The 19,163-nt window shown below is 46.1% G+C and overlaps 1 protein-coding gene across 1 annotated transcript in view; it reads right to left on the bottom strand.

Moving 5' to 3' along the window:
- Positions 1 to 519: 519 nt before the first annotated feature.
- The window catches only part of LOC129385569 (uncharacterized), a 39,519-nt gene continuing 20,875 nt past the window's right edge, over positions 520 to 19,163 (bottom strand). Inside the window, exons 6-11 of the mRNA XM_055072269.2 lie at positions 16,943 to 17,090; positions 15,995 to 16,104; positions 11,396 to 11,519; positions 6,763 to 6,933; positions 3,234 to 3,371; positions 520 to 1,228 (exon numbers count right to left, since the gene is read on the bottom strand). Coding sequence (XP_054928244.1) covers positions 1,058 to 1,228; positions 3,234 to 3,371; positions 6,763 to 6,933; positions 11,396 to 11,519; positions 15,995 to 16,104; positions 16,943 to 17,090 — 862 coding nt within the window. The 3' untranslated portion in view covers positions 520 to 1,057. The remainder of the gene's footprint in view (positions 1,229 to 3,233; positions 3,372 to 6,762; positions 6,934 to 11,395; positions 11,520 to 15,994; positions 16,105 to 16,942; positions 17,091 to 19,163) is intronic.

The raw sequence follows: 19,163 nt of genomic DNA, 5'->3' as shown, positions 1-19,163 counted from the left end.
TCACCCTGCACAGCTTCATTTGTAGTCTTCCCGTGAGCGCCCAATGCGAGGCGACACCCTGACCTTTGCTTCCCATTGAGTGCTGATTGTACCTCTGATTTAAAGCAAATAACCGCATTTACAAAAGTAAGTCCTGGAACCAATACACCTTTCCACATGCTTCGGAGGACCTCGTACCTATTCAATCCCCACAGCGCTCTGTGCTTCATTATGGCTGCATTTCTCTTGACCTTCAGTCTTCTTTTGTCCTGTGTTTCCATACATATATTGCCCTCGTTTATCCATACACCAAGGTATTTATATTCTGTTACCAGAGGTATTTTCTGGCCCTGTACCTCCGCTGTCTGTTCACTGTTTTTGTTGAATACCATAACACCCGATTTTCTTAAATTAAAATTTAAAACCTAAATTGTTGCCTTCCTGTCCACAGACATTAGCCAGACGTTGCAAATCAGGACGCCTTGACAACAGCGTCGCAGTTGAAACGGAGAGAAGCATCGAGGCATCCTAGCGGCGCGTATAGACACTGGAATTTGACGTTTCCTTCGGCTCCAAGCTCGGCGTCCTCAGTTTGGGATTAGGGAGGGCTAGTGCCCTTCTAGTAAGTGCCGGCAGGTGGCCAAGGATGACGAGCTCCAAGCTACAAGCGTTACGGTGCCGGCGGAGGCACGGCGCGGAAACTGCGGCATCCAGCTTGTGCCAGCAGAAAGTGGCCGTAAACAGCACGGCACGCAGGACTGCCGGGGTTCACAGTCCTCGAAGTGTTGCCTCTGGGATCCGTGACGTTAGAACGGCTGGCCGCGCTTCTTAAACGGTTCTGGGCACGGTGGTTTTAGGAGTATCACTCCCTAGCTCCGGGGAAACGTCACTCCCATCACATTGAATCAGAGCTTTTTAAAGAATTTTGGGACCACCAGCATGGGGTTTCGTACCAAATTTCGAACACGGTGACCTTAACGCTATCGCGTTAAAGACAATGAGTCACGCCACAGTGAAGCGCAGAAATTGATGTTTTTTTACATTTTTATCTTCCTCCTTTGAAATCGCCTGCGTTGTTTCAGCATCCCTGGCCTGACGGAAGAAATGCTTTGCAGAAATTATCTTCGAGCTCGAAAGGCCGGATACCGCCGCATCTCTGCGCCGTGTCTCCCAGGTGCACGTTGAACAACATCCAGGCCACTCGACTACGAAGGTTGTTGCTGCCAGTTCCGCCACTGACGTTCATGAACTGCAAAAAAAAAAGAGGTCAAGGCGCGACGTGCGCTCCGCAACGCGTGCACCGTTGAAGGCCAACTGCGACAAAATTTTTGGAACGCGTAGAATATATGCCTAGTTTGAGATAGTGTCGATGTCGACCAACCTCCGTGCAAAATTTGACGTTTGAAATACGAACAGTAGTGTCATGCAAAGCTCTAAAAAAATAGCCGCTTCTGATTAAGAAGCGGAAAAAAAAAATACATCCATCACCACTTGCTATAAGTGACGGATAGCCTACAAGTCGCTGCTTATCAGCGTGACCTCCGAGATTAGGGGCCGGCCGGGGCGGCCCGCTGCTTCCTGGGAAAACATCGGAGGCGGCTAGCCAGGATCTACGTCGTAGTGGCAACTACCTCAGCAGGACGCTTCGTCTGCTTGGGTGCTGTATAGAGGCTGATAAGGAAAATATAAATTACCGTTTCTTGCGTTACAAAAGCACAGTAATCCACCCTGAGCTCCTAAAATTTTTATGGAATAGTAGCTGTGTGCATCTCTACAATGAACACGCAGGCGCAATAATATTTCTAAATGTGCTGGGGTAGTAGAAAAGATACAGGCATTTGGTGAACAACTGCATGTCCGCCGTGGTTTCTGACTGCACAGCAGTCAGTTTTCGATGAGAATTTTAGCTTGTCCGTAAACGTCATTACCGTTTGCGGTATACCGGGTCACCAGGGTGGTGTACGGCCGCTTCAATGCCGGTACCGCGTTACGCAGAGTTTAACCAGGTAGCGCGCAAAGCTAATACTTCACTGACCTACTGTACTGTACATAAGTGCTGTTTTAAAGCCTTGGTAGCGGAAAACCCCTTAACGACCGCCCTCTTTATGATTTTCCTTCACCGAGAACACTCACGCGATACAAGAACAGTTCGCATTGTAGTAGAGCAAAGAGTCACGGGATGTCGCAATCAGCATTGATGTTGTTGTCCGCGGCTGCGGTAACCCGGTAATCCGTAAGCGAAGAGAAGTTTTCGGACAAGCTAAAGCTTTGTAATATTAGAGAGCTTTAGCTTGCCTTGGAAACTTTTTAATGTTTGCAGTTTATCGGGTTATCGGAGAAGTGCGCAGAAGTAAAAACGCTAGCAGCGACCTCTACTGATGCTTCGCTTAACCTCAACACCTTAGAAACGTGTCCACGTCATTTGAGTTGTTGAGATAATTGAATCGCCATTCCGGCTCTCCAAACGTGGATGTCCAGCGAAGCTTTTGAAAATCACCACTACAGCAGCTTAGGTTGATGCAATGCTTTATGATGGTTCGGATGTTTGTTTTGTTTGAGCGTGTTCTTTGTTGAAATATATGCTGTTCTCTGTGTTGTATGGGTGATGTCAGTGAATGCACGCACTGTTCGCTTCACTTTCCTGAGGGCTGGTATCCTCTGCCTTACGGGGGTGCGAGCCATTGCATTTTTGGCGTGCTCACGGGGGGTATGATCAATTGCTGCTTATGATAGGTGCTTGTTTAGAGCTTGTTCTTCAGTGAAACGCTCGCTGTTCTGTATTTGCATGCATGATTAAACAATGTACGCACGGTTCGCTACACTTTGCTGAGTGCTTGTAGCCTCTTCATTACGGAAGGGGGGGGGGGGGAGGATGAGCCATTGCATTTTTGCTTGCTTAGGGGGTTAGGAGCCATTTAGGAGCCATCGGTTAGGAGATAATTTTTGTTCACGGAGAGACACGAAAAATGGCGACTACCGAAAGGCTACCAGCTCCGCTGTAAAAAAAAGAAAACAAATAACATGTTCACGATTATGCCGCTGGCGAAAATTTACACCAGATGCAATGTAGAGAAGTTACTTGGCTATTGCAATAATTATCCTGTTCTTGTTTGAATAAGTTCTGCGCCAACAGTTGGCGCCGCCAACGCGGTTGTCTTCTGTGTAACCCGGTAATCCGTAAACGGTAAAATGTTTGTGGAAAAAAAATTATCCTGGCGAATTACGACCTCACGCTTGCGCTGCTATGTACTGACCTTTTCAGTGGCAGTGTGCAGGTAGTCCGTGAAGACCACTCTCCTCTTGTTACCAGCAGTCGGGAATCCACCGTACGTGAGGAACGGTGTGGCCAACTTTTGGTTGGCTGTGTCGACGACCTTCGCCGATCCGCAGAGCTAGAACGGAACGCCAGCAGTCGACGTCGAATCAGTACCCTCGACGCCCATTAGTAAACAGAAAGGCAGGTGCAGATCCGATGCACATGATGAAATTTAATGTGAGGCGAAAGTTTAATTGAAGCGGTTCGATAAATGCTAATGGTGTGCCAACATTTGAAACTTTCAAATAACGAATCGAATGTTCCCCTATTCGACTGCGTCTTCCAATCGAATAGTCGCTATCCGTAAATACGAAAGCCTTTGGAGTAGTTTGCGAATATTGGAAATCGCCGACTGTACGGGATCAAGCATAACAGTGAACGAAAGGTGCAATAAATTTCATCCATGACTGCAGATAAATACGAGAATTTGGATGCAGTGGAGAAGAATACGTCGCCCAGGTAACCAGAATTTTCCTGCTACACTGCTGCCGTACACACTCACCAACGAGTCCTAAGCGTGCGAATAAACAGCCTATTCTTTCCGAATGCTCAACTGGCGCTTTTATTAAAGAACCATTCATAATGCGCCATATTATGACAATCTTGCTATCGTTGAACATATAGTAGTACGTGAAGCGCTGTTTACAGTAACGGTCAAAATGGCCTGCTCAATATTCGAAAATTATTCGACATTAGACTCACTTCGCTTCTGGCACTTTTCGATTTGTATTCAATTCGGTTTCAAGACTTCCCATTCACGTCCACGTCTATTATCCGCTATGTGCAACCAAATTCGATGCTTGCAATAATATTTATCATCGATACAGCGACGAAGTGAGGACCATAAGGTGATGTATGATGGTTGTCGAGGGCTGAATGGTGATGAGAGGTGTGTACAGAAGAAAAGTACGAGAGATACTGCACCTACCGTATACAAACACAGATAACGATTAGAGGGGTATCTCAAACGGAGAAATGTGCTAAATGAAATGTGTAAATTTTCTACGGTACTTCTAAGGGTTTTGTAAAAGTCTTACGCACATATAGTAGCGTATTTAAAGCAGTGTATATTCCATCAATTTGTCCGTTTTAGCAGCGGTGTTAGATGTGGCTTAGTGTTAGATCTTTGTTGCTGAGTTAGAGTTGTGAAATTGGTATATTCGTTCATGAAATTTTGCTATTTTCCATAATATTTAATAAAAAATTGACGGCTAGATGGAAACTCTGCTTCCTGTAATTACTATAGAATTCGACTTCATTTAAATGCAACAATGATCTCATCGAATTCTGCGTGGTGATTAGCGATAAAATATATTTCTCTGTTCCCATATATTTAGGTAACAACCCCTGAGCAAAAGCTTCAAACAGGAAATACTGAGCACTCTCTCCTATTGTTTTCTTCTTCTTTCAGTATTTGCTGTTTCCCTTTAGGAGCTGTAAATGTGTCAAACGTCAAAATTCTAAGCAGTCCCCGCTCTCAGCCATGTCTGCCTGGCGGCAGGCATCGCATGCTCCTGCGGATGGGATATTATGAAAAAAATGAAATGATATGTACAGTGCACGACACACACCAAACCTACACAAAACGCAGGATTAATGTCGCCAGTGGATATCCAATAAGATAAAAGGTCCTGCTTGTTTGTGGTTCATTACTATATTGATACGGGAATTACGCGGACGTCGAAGAAAAGGGAATGTGTTTATTTGCATACCCTCTACAATGAGATGAAGCAGCCAAGCTGATTGCCAGCTCGTGCAGCGCTTCTTGACGATCGCGTTCAAGGAACCGTTGGAGCGTTCATGCGCAATAGCTGCGTTAAGAGAATTATACTGCGTCCGGTATTCCAGCAAGCCCGGATGGTTTGCCGGTTGGGCGGGGGCGTCAACCTGAGCATCATGCCGATCGTCGCCAAGCTCGCGCAAAAGCTCTACAGACAAGATATGGCAGTCTCCCCACCACACTATACACAGATGCCGCGCATTACCCCCAAAAAGCAGCCATGACGGCCAGCGTTGTCGACTATAACCTACAAGAGGTGGTCTCGATGACTGTCCGCACTGCCAGCGCCCTCGCAGCGGAGGAGACAGCCATCGCCTTGGCCATCACCTCTAGTCTGACCAACGAGTACATCACAATTATTACCGACTCCCAGGCAGCTTGCCGTAGCTACGCGAGAGGTCGAATATCTTCAATCGCCCACCGACTCCTCAAACAGGCCTCCGCATTCCCGGACGTTGAAATAGTGTGGACTCCAGGACACGAGTCCCTCCGTGGAAATCAGCGTGCGCACGCTGTAGCCCGAGCTCATGCCTCCCGGGCGCCACAAGAGAGGGATACGGACGCATCCATGGAGCCCGTACCTTTACAATACAACGCCATACTACAACACCACAGATTGAACAGACGACAATACCCACCTCCACACAAGACCCTCTCACGTGAAGACGCCGTAACATGGAGACAACTACAAACCAATACATACCCACATTTAAGCAGACTACACGCAATCCACCCTACACTATATTCATACAAATGTCCCCTTTGTAATGATTACGCCTCCCTATATCACACCACATGGGCGTGCCCCAACGTGAAGGCGGCCCCGCAAGTACCCAACCCCACACCCGAGCAGTGGGAGGCCGTGCTGACTAGTTCGGACCCTCGTAACCAGCAGCAACTGGTGCGGCGGGCCCGGGAGACAGCAAGAGCCGCAGGAGCCCTGGACTAAGGGCGCCTCCCGCACAAGCAGAAAGACACCTGCTTATCCTTTCTTTTTTTTTTAAATAAATAGTTCTCCTCCTCCTCAACCTGAGCTGCTAAATTGGCGGCGCCAGCATGTGGTGCAAGGCTCAACACACAAACACAGAGCCAGATACTATATTCTGCTAAGCTGTTGGTGTGAATTTTCCACCGCAGCGCAATCGTATTCACAATTACGCCGCTGCCGAAAAATTGCACAAGCAGCGAAGCAGAATACAGCAGGTTACTGCAATTTTAGCTCTGTGTTTTTCTGGTTGAGTTCTATGCCACCAGGCGGCTCCACAGCTCCAGCGTCACCGGCGTCACGGGCGGCGTCACGGCAGCCGCTGAGTTTGTGTGGCATTGGCGGGTTGATAAGGATTTGGCCGTGGTACATACACCACGTCAATTGGTAGTGAAGTAGGAGACGATGCTTTAGGATACAGCGGAGTGTTCACGCAGTTCACGGCGGTAATCTTGCGAATAACTTTGTATGGTCCCGTGTAGCGGTCGATGAGCTTCTCGTACAGGCTATGAACGTCGACAGGGCAACCAGAGCAGAACCACAGTTCCAGGAGGAGAGAGATTGTGAAGAGGAAGGGGCACTATTTTCTGCAACCGTTTAGGGAGCATGGCTTAGCGCCTGAAATGCTAAGCCCGTACGACCCGTGCCACCAGTACGACCCGTACTTAGTCAGCAAAGAAATTCTTGTCTTCGAAAACTCACCGCTTCCCTGCTTGTCAGGGAAGTTCCGTTGCATTTAGCGTTGACGGCGCTAGCCAGGTTGTTGTACTCGCTGGTCAGCTCGTAAATCAGCGTGCCCATCTCGAACGAAAGTCCCAGGGTTGTGGTCTGTTTGTCAGTGGCGTTCCTTTTCAGCAGAGGCCAGAGCTTGACCTGCAGACAGTTCCGCGCGCGTTTGAATATCGCTACGCAGTACGATTCCATCCACTGGCTACACTTTGTTGCGGTAGTTCCGTGCAGCAGAGCCAAAGCTACGCGACCCGCGTGAGCAGATTCTTGCGCGGTGAGATGTAGTGCCACAGTTCGGTGTCCGTAGGACGACTTAAACGGCCTTGACAAGGAGTCTCGTCAGCATGTGTTTACTGGCAAGCTCCTGCACAGGTTGCAGGGTGGGTTGTTGCGCGATTTCGCTTTGAAGTTTTTAAATAAAATATTTACTCAGGCTCTGCGATATCGATAATAACGTTCTGCTCTTGTTCGAATGAAAACGCGCATATAGAGAAATTACTGAAATGCTGCCATACCGACATTAATTTGCATTTAAAAAGGACAAGCAATTGCTTCATTTGACACTGGCCGAATTTATACGTGTAGCCGGCATAGCCACAACACCGTGGACGATTCCCTTCTGCTTAGTGCTTCGTTCTTCGCAAAAATGGCGGCCATAGACTTGCTAGTCTTGTATCGTTCCAAGCTGCTGTTGTGCGCGAAGCGAACGAATCAACTGGCGTTGAACATCCTTGGATTAGTGCGGAAGGTGTGCGGTAAACGTGCACCAGTTCTAATTGAAAAAACGGCTATACACTTGCGAATTAGGGATGGTTGATTACATTTTTTATTGCGTTAACGATCAATCACTGATTATTTCAGCCTTTAGATGATTAATCGCTTTCGATGCAGGATTCTTTATCGACGAATTGACTAATCGAGATTTTTGCCGGGCACTTTCAAAAAGGTTGAAACACATTTGTCTACACTTGCAGGACCCTATTTCAATGTTTAGAGGTGGCAGCAAGTTTGAAACACAAGCGTATAAAGGTTTTATAAAGCATAATATTTAACTTTAATAGTTGGCACTGCTGGCTTCCGAGAAGATAAACAAGGTACGTTCTAAAGTGGCACTTCGTGCAGAATTAAATAAGATACATGGCACTAGTGAATCTCTGTACAATAGAGTTAAAAAAGAAATAAGAAATACGTCAGGAGTTAAAGGTGAAGTCCCACTGAAATGTGCAAGAAATGTGCATTATGCACCAGGCAAAAGAAAATTACGCGTTTGCGATTTTGAACCGGATAATATTTGCTACCGCTCGAAGGAATGTCAGTTGGCTGGGACTTTTTGGGGGAAGCGAACGCCTTCTTTGAATGGCCACACAACCAGCCCGGCCATAGACTTTCTGCAATCGACATGAACTCCATAGCTAAGCCAGATAAATGCTTCAAACGCGCGCTCTTGTTGCGCTCATGTTGCTCATGGTGCTCAGTTGCGAACAGGGAGGGCCGTGACGAAGCATTACAGGCTTGACTATAGTGTGCCTCGAATAGACCTCTCCCTGTTTGGAAACAGTGTGACGTCACTGTGAGTGGCCCTGCCATGTGCCGCGCCATCGAAGTGGACGTCGTTCGGCAAAAAAAACAAAAAAAAAACTTTCGTGCGATTTGTTTTTGTTTTCCGCAAAAAAGCGTTGCTTGTATATCAACTGCCGCGATCGTAATTCCGGCATATTGCTATTTTTTTTTTTTTTGCAGTGACATCATCTACGAACTGTGCTAACAAAGATAATCGTCCCCGTTTTACCGGCACCACAACTTAGCGTTGTTGCCGTGTGCATTGTTCCTTAAGTCTGCGTGGAGCGATTCCATAAGAGTGTGTCTCTTCCGTAGATCAATCTGCCACAAGAAAAATTTATTACTCTTCGAAAGCTAGCGTTTTGTCAAAGATGATGCACGTTTTTTACGGTGCCGAATTTATATTCCGCTTAAATGACTGGTCATCGGACTAGTCATTTGCATTGCATTGCCTCGAAGGTACTCATTCGCGCCCCACTTACACTATAGCTTTAAACGATATACAAGATGAACTTCGTCTATACAACTACCAGGCATGCTCATCACGGCGGCTCAGCGGAGCTGCGCAAAGTGGCGGCGCCTAAATTAAGGTGAGGGAGGAATGTAGAAACACTTGTTACCGTGCTTTAGGAGCACGGTAACAGAAACAAGTATACTTATTTATTCCATTTCAATATTTACTTTTAATTTTTTTTTTTACGAGCACCGATCTCTGCCGCTCCTTCTATTATCTCTTTCAGAGACTCAATAGCCCACGACCACCAGGCACGGTGGCTGACACACGGCAGCTTACAAGTGATTGACGGACGGCCGTGTCCCTGGCCTTGTGCACAGCACTCCTTTATTCTCAATTCGACACCCTCGACGCTAACACACCTTCGCTCATTGCCGCACCCGCCCGCCTTACGCCCTCTCCCATTTAGAAGACCCCCACCTGTATATACTGTGGCGAGGAAAGGGTAAGTCGCCTTGAAGAAGACAAGTCCACTTGTCGAAACGATGGGTCCTGCTTTCACCTTGTTCTCGTTTTGCTCATCATCTTGAGTTTCCATCTCCCGCCTTCCCCCTGTTTTCCCTGGACCCAGATAAACGTATGACTGTGCAGACTGTAGAGGCTGACTGTCGATCTTGAATTCTTGTTTCCTTGCCAGGCTATTGAACATTACCTTTGTCTTGTGCATGATCATCATCATCATCATCATCATCATCATCATCATCAGCCTAGTTACGCCCACTGCAGGGCAAAGGCCTCTCCCATACTTCTCCAACTACCCCGGTCATGTACTAATCGTGGCCATGATGTCCCTGCAAACGTCTTAATGTCATCCGCCCACCTAACTGTCTGCCGCCCCCTACTACGCTTCCCTTCCCTTGGAATCCAGTCCGTAACCCTTAATGACCATCGGTTGTCTTCCCTCCTTATTACATGTCCGGCCCATGTCCATTTCTTTTTCTTGATTTCAACTAAGATATTATTTACCCGCGTTTGTTCCCTCACCCAATCTGCTCTTTTCTTATCCCTTAACGTTACACCTATCATTCTTCTTTACATAGCTCGTTGCGTCGTCCTCAATTTCAGCAGAACCCTTTTCGTAAGCCTCCAGGTTTCTGCCCCGTAGGTGAGTACTGGTAAGACACAGCTATTATACACTTTACTCTTGAGGGATAATGGCAACCTGCTGTTCATGATTTGAGAATGCCTGCCAAACGCACCCCAGCCGATTCTTATTCTTCTCGTTATTTCAGTCTCATGATCTGGATCCGTGGTCGCTACCTGCCCTAAGTAGATAATAATCATCAACTCCACTCTTCCAGATTTAAGTTTAAGACTCTCAATCATTTGTTTCAATTCGTCCTCAGTTGTAATTCGTCCTGCTAAACAGAACAATCTCGCATGCAAAACCAAGGATGCAGAAATATTCGCCATTGATCCTGACTCCTAAGCCTTCCCAGTCTAATACATTGAATACTTCTAAGCATGCAGTGAACAGGATTGAAGAGATTGTCTGTCCTTATCTGACCCCTTTCTTGATAGATAATTTTCTACTTTTCTTGTGGAAAACCAAGTTAGCTGTGGAATCTTTGTAGACATTTCCCAATCTTTCCATGTATACCTCCTGTATTCCTTGATTACGTAATGCCTCCATTACTGCTGGCATATCTACTGAATCAAATGCTTTTTGATAATTTACAAAAGCCATATAGAGAGGTTGATTGTACACCGCGAATTTCTCACATGATTGACGACATAGATGTAATTCCCTGTAGAATATCTGTTCCTGAAGCTGCCTGTTTTTTTGGTTGATTGAAGTGCTGCCCTGATTCTATTTGAAGTTATATTGGTGAATATTTAATGCTATAAGGAAAGCTAGCTAGAATGGACCTATATTTATTTAATTCTTTGACGCGACCCTTCTTATAGATTAGTATTATGATGGCACTCTTCCCGCTCTCTACACTACAAGGCAGCAAGCTTTTCAAGCATAGTATCTCCCCCATCTTTGAATAAATTCTCTATTGTTCCATTGTCTCCTGCCGCTTTTCTCTGGGGACATGTCTTGCAAGGCCCTTCTAACTTCATCGCTAGTAATAGAAAGAGCATTACTTCCAATGTAGGTTGCCTTGATGCCTTACCTTCCACTTCAATTGCTGCTTCGGAAATGAGCCTAGTTATGGTTTCATCTATTACCTCTCTGTTGGCTCCACTTTCCTGTTCGAAAGCTGTATGTTCGTTTATGAGTACCAGCCTGAATTCGCTTGCTTTTACCCTTACTGCGTCCAGGTTCTGTTTCATCTTCGCTAATTTTGAATAAATCTGTCAATGAACCTCGCACTTTATAGCTACCTGGCTCAGTTTATTCCTTGAAAGGTAAATACTCTTTAGCACCCTTCACGTGGTTGGCCTTGGCCGTCGCCTCCCAAAGGAAGCAGGTGATTACGGCCCATGCGGTTGAGACCGGCCGTGGCTTTTGCTTGCAAAATGTAATTATAGATGAACGCAATGCCAGGACGTAATTAGAAATTGTACAGGTTGAAGCAAACGTACCAAGCTCGGGTCTTTCGCCTGTGCCGAACTAAAGAGAACGTTCGGAGGCACGGCGCGGCAGCTCTCTCTACTCTCCGCCGAGCTCACTGAAGATATGGCGATGACCGTGTCCACGGCGAATGAACTGCGGGCAACAGAGCGCAGGAAATCCATATTTGGCATCCTCCTTGTGAAGAGAGTAACTAGGCCTTCACTCTTTAAAATCGTTTACGGCCTTTGAAGCTTTTTTCGCAACAATAACCGTCATCTGCCTTGCTTGCGTTTCTTTAAAACTCAGCGCTCGTTACTCGTGACCTGTAAGTACTCGTGACCTGCAAGTACCGTGCACGCCGCGTTAAAGGAAATGCCGACAAGGCAGATGAACATTATTCTTGCGGCACAAAATACGACTCAGAATGCGTGAACCTTTTTTTTAAGTGCTCCATGCACTAAGGAAGTGCTCGTGAAGCCCTTCTTTACGGGAGTAACTGCACACAAATCCGTTTTCGCTTTAGAGAGCGACGCACTCTTATAACTGTTTGCACTCTTTGGGGCTTATGTTGTCCTACAAGAGTAATCGGCATCTGCCTTGATTGGGTTCTTTTCTTGAACACTCTGTGCTACTTTCCTGTCGAGAATGCTGTGTCACGCTGATAACGCGCAAGCCGTTCGTGACTTGGAAGTACCGGGCTCACAGCGTTAAAGAAAGGAAATGCGGGCAAGACAGATGACGATTATTGTTCTGGGATGAGATGAGCCCCAAAGGATGCAAAGTGTTTTTAAGAGTGTAGTACTGTTCATCAGAGTAAAGTCGCCAGCAATGTCCTTCACAAAGGGAATACTGGTGACGCCTTCCATTGTGCGGTAGTAACTGCGCACATGTCCGTTTTATTTTTTATTTTTGAGGGCTTCGTACTTCGGCCGCATTATGATGGGGGATGAATGGAAAATTACAGCAGAAACTTCCTAGTGCGACTTCTCAGACAGCGAATAGGCATTATATCCAGTTGGTCTCGTTGCATGAGTGCAACGAATGATTGACTTAGTGGCTGAGTTATGCACACCGCGGATGACGCAACGCATAGGCGCCAAATAAGGGGGGGCAGGAGGGCCTCCGGGGCCTGAGCCTCCCCCACAGTTTACCGCCAAGAGCGGCAGCCCCCCCCCCCCCCCCCCCCTTCGGCAATGCCGAAGCCTACAGCCCCCTCCTAAAATGTCGTTATGAGAGTTTTGTTACCCCCATCATTTGAGGCTTCTTTTTAGTTGCCTCTACCTTTTCAGTTAAAATGTTATTGGGTCTAAATGCTTACTGCATCGTTGTTGGCGCGGACGTGCACGGCTAGTAATTCATACTACGGCTTTATTGGTGAAAATCCTGACAATAGGAAGACAAGCGCATTAGGAGCAACTGAGGCGGCTACCTTACCCGTACTTTTTCAAACATTAAAAAAAATATTTATGCTGTGAACACCATGCACAGACACAATATATTTAAATATATGCACAGGACAAAGCTTATTACATTTTTTTAAAGGAAACAGGCAGCCAACTAACAAAACTTTCTATTGGCAGGGATAGCCTGTGCCTAGAAAATGAATATCTTGCGGTATGTTCACCTCACTTCAAGTTTGTTGTGTTTTTATGATCCTGAAAAAAAGAAAAAATCTGCAGACTTGAGTGGGTCCCTTCGGCAGAGTCTTTTATCAGCGGCGTGTGAAATGTGCGTGAATGATACGTGCCTCACTATTAGTTCTTACTCCAGTAGGCAGCGCTAATGGTTCATCATCAAAAAAAAAAAAAAACACCTCTTCTAAGAATGGAGAACATTTCTTAGGAATGGAAACATTGCCACTTGAATGCAGAGGAAGTAAATATATATAATTCACTCAGTAACCCAAATGCGGCCAAGCTGGATTCCAGAGACATCGGAATCAATAGTAGTCACGCAAAGCAGTATTAGTGATTGCGATGCCATAGCCTCCTTAGGAGGCTATATAGGCTATATAGGAGGCTATAGGAGGCTATGGCGAAGCACAAGGCAATTATTCCAAATGAACAATGCATCGAGGTGACACGAAGTTTATACAAGAACGACTGTTACTAAAGTTAGTATACATGCATACATACATACATACATACATACATACATACATACATACATACATACATACATACATACATACATACATACATACATACATACATACATACATACGTATGTGAGTAGGATTTGGAAAGCTGGTTGCCCCGCCTCCCGGAAAGATGAAAACTTTCCGCCTATGACGCAATGTATCGAGGATGACTCAAAGTGCTGGAAGTATTGCAAATAAACCTGATGCAGTTATATAATTGGTGAACCTAATAATACTCGGAATTAATCTTATTGGGCGAAATACTGTCATTGTAAATAATCAGAATTAGGGTTAAGCAATGTAATATGAAATGACCTTCATTAAGCTGATTAATCATGACCGGGCGTAAGTCATGTGTAGGTAATTAATCTTCATTAGACTTAAGTCGGCTTAATTAACCCGGATTACTTTTCATACATTTAATATTGATCTTATTCTTAATCTTTCAGGCTTGTTCAATCTAAAGTAGCCTCAAATAATCTTCATTAGCCTTAAGTAGTTATATAACCTAAATCATTTTCATTAGCATCACTATTCTTAGTTACCCGTCATTACGCTTAAGTAATTTCATTTTAATCTCCGATACGCTTCCTTGCTCTTCACTAGTCTCAAGGAGTGTTATTAAGGCTTACATAATTTCATTACTGCTAACCTTATTAGTCTTATTAGCCCTAATTGCTCCTAAAAGAACAGTAAAGGCAAATATTAGGTAAAGTTAAAGCGATAGATTGGTGCTCAAGAAGGTCTACGGTAATTGGGAAATTGAAATAAATGCAGGATAGGAGTCGACACTCCCTCGGGACATTAAAGTAATAGCCCGATGGTGAATGCACTCCTCATTGTAATTCCATTACTAGTGCTCAGCCCCCGCTAATAAAAGATCGTTGATGTGCATTATAAGACGACAGAAAATGGTGTTTGTCCGGTTCTGTTTGATTGTTCAGGATAGAGAACAACTTATATTGACGTTACCCTTGACAACGACGCGGGCGGCCGAAAGATTGCGTTTCCTCCTCTTCTCGCCGCCCGCGCTTTCGTGCTCGAGTAGTTTCGTTATCGCGCAGTGCAATCTTTGCTGGCTCGCGAAACTCGCACAACCTGCGAGTAGCAGAGACTGGGGCGTCCGTGCGATGTCGCGGGATTCCCGATCGATCCGACGCCACGTGACCAAGAGCAGATGCAGCGGCGAATCGAACGCTCTATTGGCTCGGTTTCCCTATAGCCGCGCATTTGCTTTTTGCGCTGAAAACCGTAGCGCCCCCTGTCGAGCGCCGTGTTACTCACCGACGGCAGTGAAGGGCAGTGATGGCATATGCAACGTCACGTTCTTCCCGCTCAGGGGCAAACGATTTGACTTGCGTTAAACATACGCGGACCCTCCAGACGCAATTTTTTGTTAGGCAATCTTTTCTTGGCACGAAACAAGCGTTGCGAAGTTTCCGGAATGGTATCGAATTGTCCAAGTCGAGTTACCATTTTCCTTCAACGCCCCTTTGATACTTTAGTACTCACTATATGTAGTCATAAGCACAAATCTCAGTAGACCATGCGCAGTCATCAAGCCTTCTCATATATAGCCCCATAGGACTCGATGTATACCTAACGAGGGCGTCGTGTCACACGTTACAGATGGACGGACGCACAGATTGCCATGGGAAGTGGCCCAAGAATGCTTACGCGGTAAAAACGCTTGTGTACTGTGCATTGAGTGCACGTTAAAGAACTCCAGGTGGTCGAAATTAATCCGGAGTGTACCCTGCCTCATAAACAGATGGTGCTTCTGGCAGGTGAAATCCCAGAATTTGCGTTCGAGTTTCGTACTTATCAACGGATTGTGGTCGTTAGCTCAGTCTGTTACAGTTGGAGCGCTAGTGGCTCATATTATTGCCCGAGTAACTGCAACTCACGGCCCGTATTGAACTCTTCTTTGGGAGAGCTGTTGTACTGTTTCATGAAGTAATATCGCTGGCACTCTCTTTCAAAAAAGGGAGTACCGGGGACTCCTGGCAGGAGTAACTGCCATGCACGGCTGTTACTGACTGATTCGAATCTGACGTCATCTCTTTGAAACTTGCCAGATTGCACGCCAAATTGTATACCGCGTGTCCTTTGCCTTTACAGTCGTATTCACAAATGGACATTTGCTCCGGCGTTCCTGGACTGTGCACAGCAGTAATCGTGTACACGAACCCCATGCAGCGGAGCCATAATTGCGCGACTGCTTTTCGCGCGCCTATCAGGCGCTTGCTTATTCGCGGAGCGCAATCACGTGGCCAAAAAATGGGCTCCGCTGCGATGCGCAGAAGCTTCGTTGTCGGATGCGAGACCAGTGCTCGAAAAGACTCGGCCGAATAAGCGCCACAGACGTCGACTCCCGTAAGGAGCCATATACAATACCAAACGAAGAGCAGCGCCACAGCGCGACGGAAAGATGCACTGCTAAATGTACCCTTTCCATGCACCGCACCGCCATGCACACGATACTTACTTTACAGCCTGCTGGACCGCCTGTTTTAAGGTGACCATGCTCGGACGACTGTAATCACGGTCTCCGATCGCAATGACATTGTGCGAGCCACCAAAGTTCTTCTTTATCTCCTGCAAAAAGAAAAAAAAAAGAGTGCTCGCTAAACGTGGTGGGGACAGATTTTGAAGAATGAAATCTGAGGACTCCGACACCCGTTTGAGAAGGTGCATTGGCTTTAGTTACGTGTTTCGCGTTTACAAGTCAACAAAAATTTACTTCCCGAACGAGTGACGTCTCTTTCGTGTGTCCTGTTTCTTAAGCTTGTGTGGCCAACAGTTCAGGCACATTTGTTTACCATTACTGTATCCGCAAGCCAACCGTTATGAAAATGACTGTTGAAATGTTGTTGGCAAATTGTTGATGAATTGTTGACTCAATAGCCTTCCAATATTACCTCAATAATTATTTAAACCGCAGAGAAATACATCAACAGCAAAGTTGTTGGGTAGTTCATTACAAAAAAGTCGACTAAATTCCGTTGATATATTGTTGAATAGTATTAAGTATAATTGAGCCATTGTTGAGTAGTTTCTAACAATAATGTCGTTGACTAAATTCTGTTGATATATTGTTTAATTATTTTGAGCATTATTGAGCTAATGTCGAGTGTTCACAACAATAAAGTTGTTGACTAAAGTCTGTTAACTTATTGTGGAATAACATTGAGTCTTCTTGAGCAATATTGAGTTTCGAAGCGTATGTGAACACCACACGCACATGTGTATGTGTGCGTCTTTTGCACATACAAGTTTGCGAGGTACAACTGCGATTATGCATTGTGCTGCGCAAATGCGCGTGTCGCATCGGACGCACTTGATGGCGCGTAGAGAACCGATGGGCGCCCGTACGTGGCACCGTTACCTGAGGGCAGAACCCGAGGGAATTTCGAATTGCGCAACCATTACTCACCTCAAAAACTGGTTTCATGGACTCCACTGTATTGAGAATGTTACCGGCCTTCCCGATGACATTGAGCACGCCGAAGTGCCGAATGTTGTTATCGGACAGCTTGGCCAAAGCACTGGCGGCATTTTTTATCTTGTCCGCGGTGATGTACCTGAAACGGAAGCAAGATGGATCACGGGGTGGCGGCGTGGAAGCAAGCGAAGGCCGCATGGACGATGGAATGCCAAGAATGACGGTATGCAAGCTCATGGAACGTTGTTTGCGATTCATTCGCGGCGTCGGCTGATGGAGATGATGGTACGAGCATTCCCTTTTGAATGCGGAGGCAGCACGTTCTACCGACCTCGTTCTCTCAACCTCTACGTGGTGTATCTTAACGGCTTTATTCTCGCACCCCTTTATGAGGCTCGTGCGAACATTTGAAATATGTAATAGGAATCTAATGAAATTTCGTATTGGATGCATATTCAGTTCGAGGATTAAATAATCAATATTGTCATATATTATTTTCTCATATGGTTTCTCGAGGAAGGAAAACCTACACAAGCGGGGACTCGTTTTGTAGAACAACGGGTATACCATGTCCACCAAATTAGTGCAAGAATTTTATAATATGTTAAATGCCACGTATGTGGACAAAAGCAGAGTAACGCTGTTCGCCGTCGCTCTGTGCAAGTGAGGCTATTCTTTGTATTTCGCCTAATAACCTAATTAGTTACTATTAATTTTTCGACATTTCGAATGTTACATTCGGAGCAAATTGTTGTCGATATAATTGTAGAAGATCCGGAAAAATTCGGATCTAATTGTAGAAGATCGATATAAAATTCGAAATTCGATATAATTGTAGAAGATCCGGGCGCTTGTATTTATTTTACCGGCGGGCGCCCAGCGACAGCTCTTATACCCCTGTCATACGGGCACCCCACGAACTCCGTTGAGCATGAAACTCCCTAACGGAAATTGACGGCAATGGAGTTACGGCCGTGCTACACGGCACAGTGCGAGCTTTCGACGGACGCCGCACGGGATAGAAACGGCGCTGCTGCGCTTACTTCCGCGTGCAACTGTTCACATATACGGTCGCCGTTAAAGTAATCTATATATAATCTAGATATGTGTATTTTCTTAACGCAGTATGTAATAATATAAAATCATAGCGAGAAAGGTTGCGGTACGTTAAGGGAAGACTTGTTTTCCAAGCATAGCGAAGTTGCAAGCGATGCTGGCCACACTGCGCTCTTGCTTTCATGCGTGGGCAGCGCGGGTCACGTTCTTGGGCCGGTGCGCTTCGAGTTGTGATTCCGTTGTGTAATCGTGCGTGTCTGTGTGTTCGCGGTGAGCTCAACTGCTTCTAGATGAGTTACAAAACTCGGCTTGAACGACAAGTGCGGCTCGCGTGCGTATAAAAACAATCGAACTGGCGGAACGACGTTTCCCGATGCGGCGTGGCGAAGTATTGGTGTAGAGGGTACAGGCACTGATGCCCTTAAAACAAATTAAAACTCCATTATGTGGCACACACCCCCAAGGCAAAAAAAAAATAATGTTAAAGTTTGTAAATGAACCAGTTACGACGATTTTACTAGCATGGTTTTCTGCGGAACTGTAGCTACCTAGGAACGAGAGTACTCCATCCATCCATAATGGTCATCGCCGAACTCCCTTCGGCCAAAATATCCATTTTACTTCCTTGGCGCAATGGAGACCGTGTGACAGGGAGCGCAACTCCATTGGCGTAAAGACGAAGAAGTTCAATGGAGTTCGTGGGTGCCCCTGTGACAGGGGTATAAGTCTGCACGGCACAGCCACGTGGAATGCTTGTCACCATGGCTGTGTGGTGGGACAAGGGCCCACCCAGAGATCACACACACAACCACACAGACCTACCCCCCCCCCTTTTTTTTGTGGGGATGCGAATTCCCACAAGTAGCCGAACACAAGGATGGAGTGGGGGTGGGAGGGGGCATCTCTACCCAATAAAAAGTAAACAAAAACTGCGTGTTTCCGGCGGGACTGCGATTTTAACACCGTACTTCCCGCATACGAGACGGACGCTCTACCACTGGGTGATTGCCGAGATCATCGAGCTACCTACATGGAATGCTATACGTCGATGACCGAGTCCTGCGGGCTAAACCGCAGGTTTAGCCCGCAGGACTCGGTCCTGCGGGCTAATGCGGCAATGCGAACATCGGGCTAATGAGGCAATGCGAACGATCCA

This window comes from Dermacentor andersoni, chromosome 7 (genome assembly GCF_023375885.2).
Source record: "Dermacentor andersoni chromosome 7, qqDerAnde1_hic_scaffold, whole genome shotgun sequence".
Lineage (NCBI taxonomy): Eukaryota > Metazoa > Arthropoda > Arachnida > Ixodida > Ixodidae > Dermacentor > Dermacentor andersoni.
This window is presented reverse-complemented; position numbering and strand designations above follow the sequence as displayed.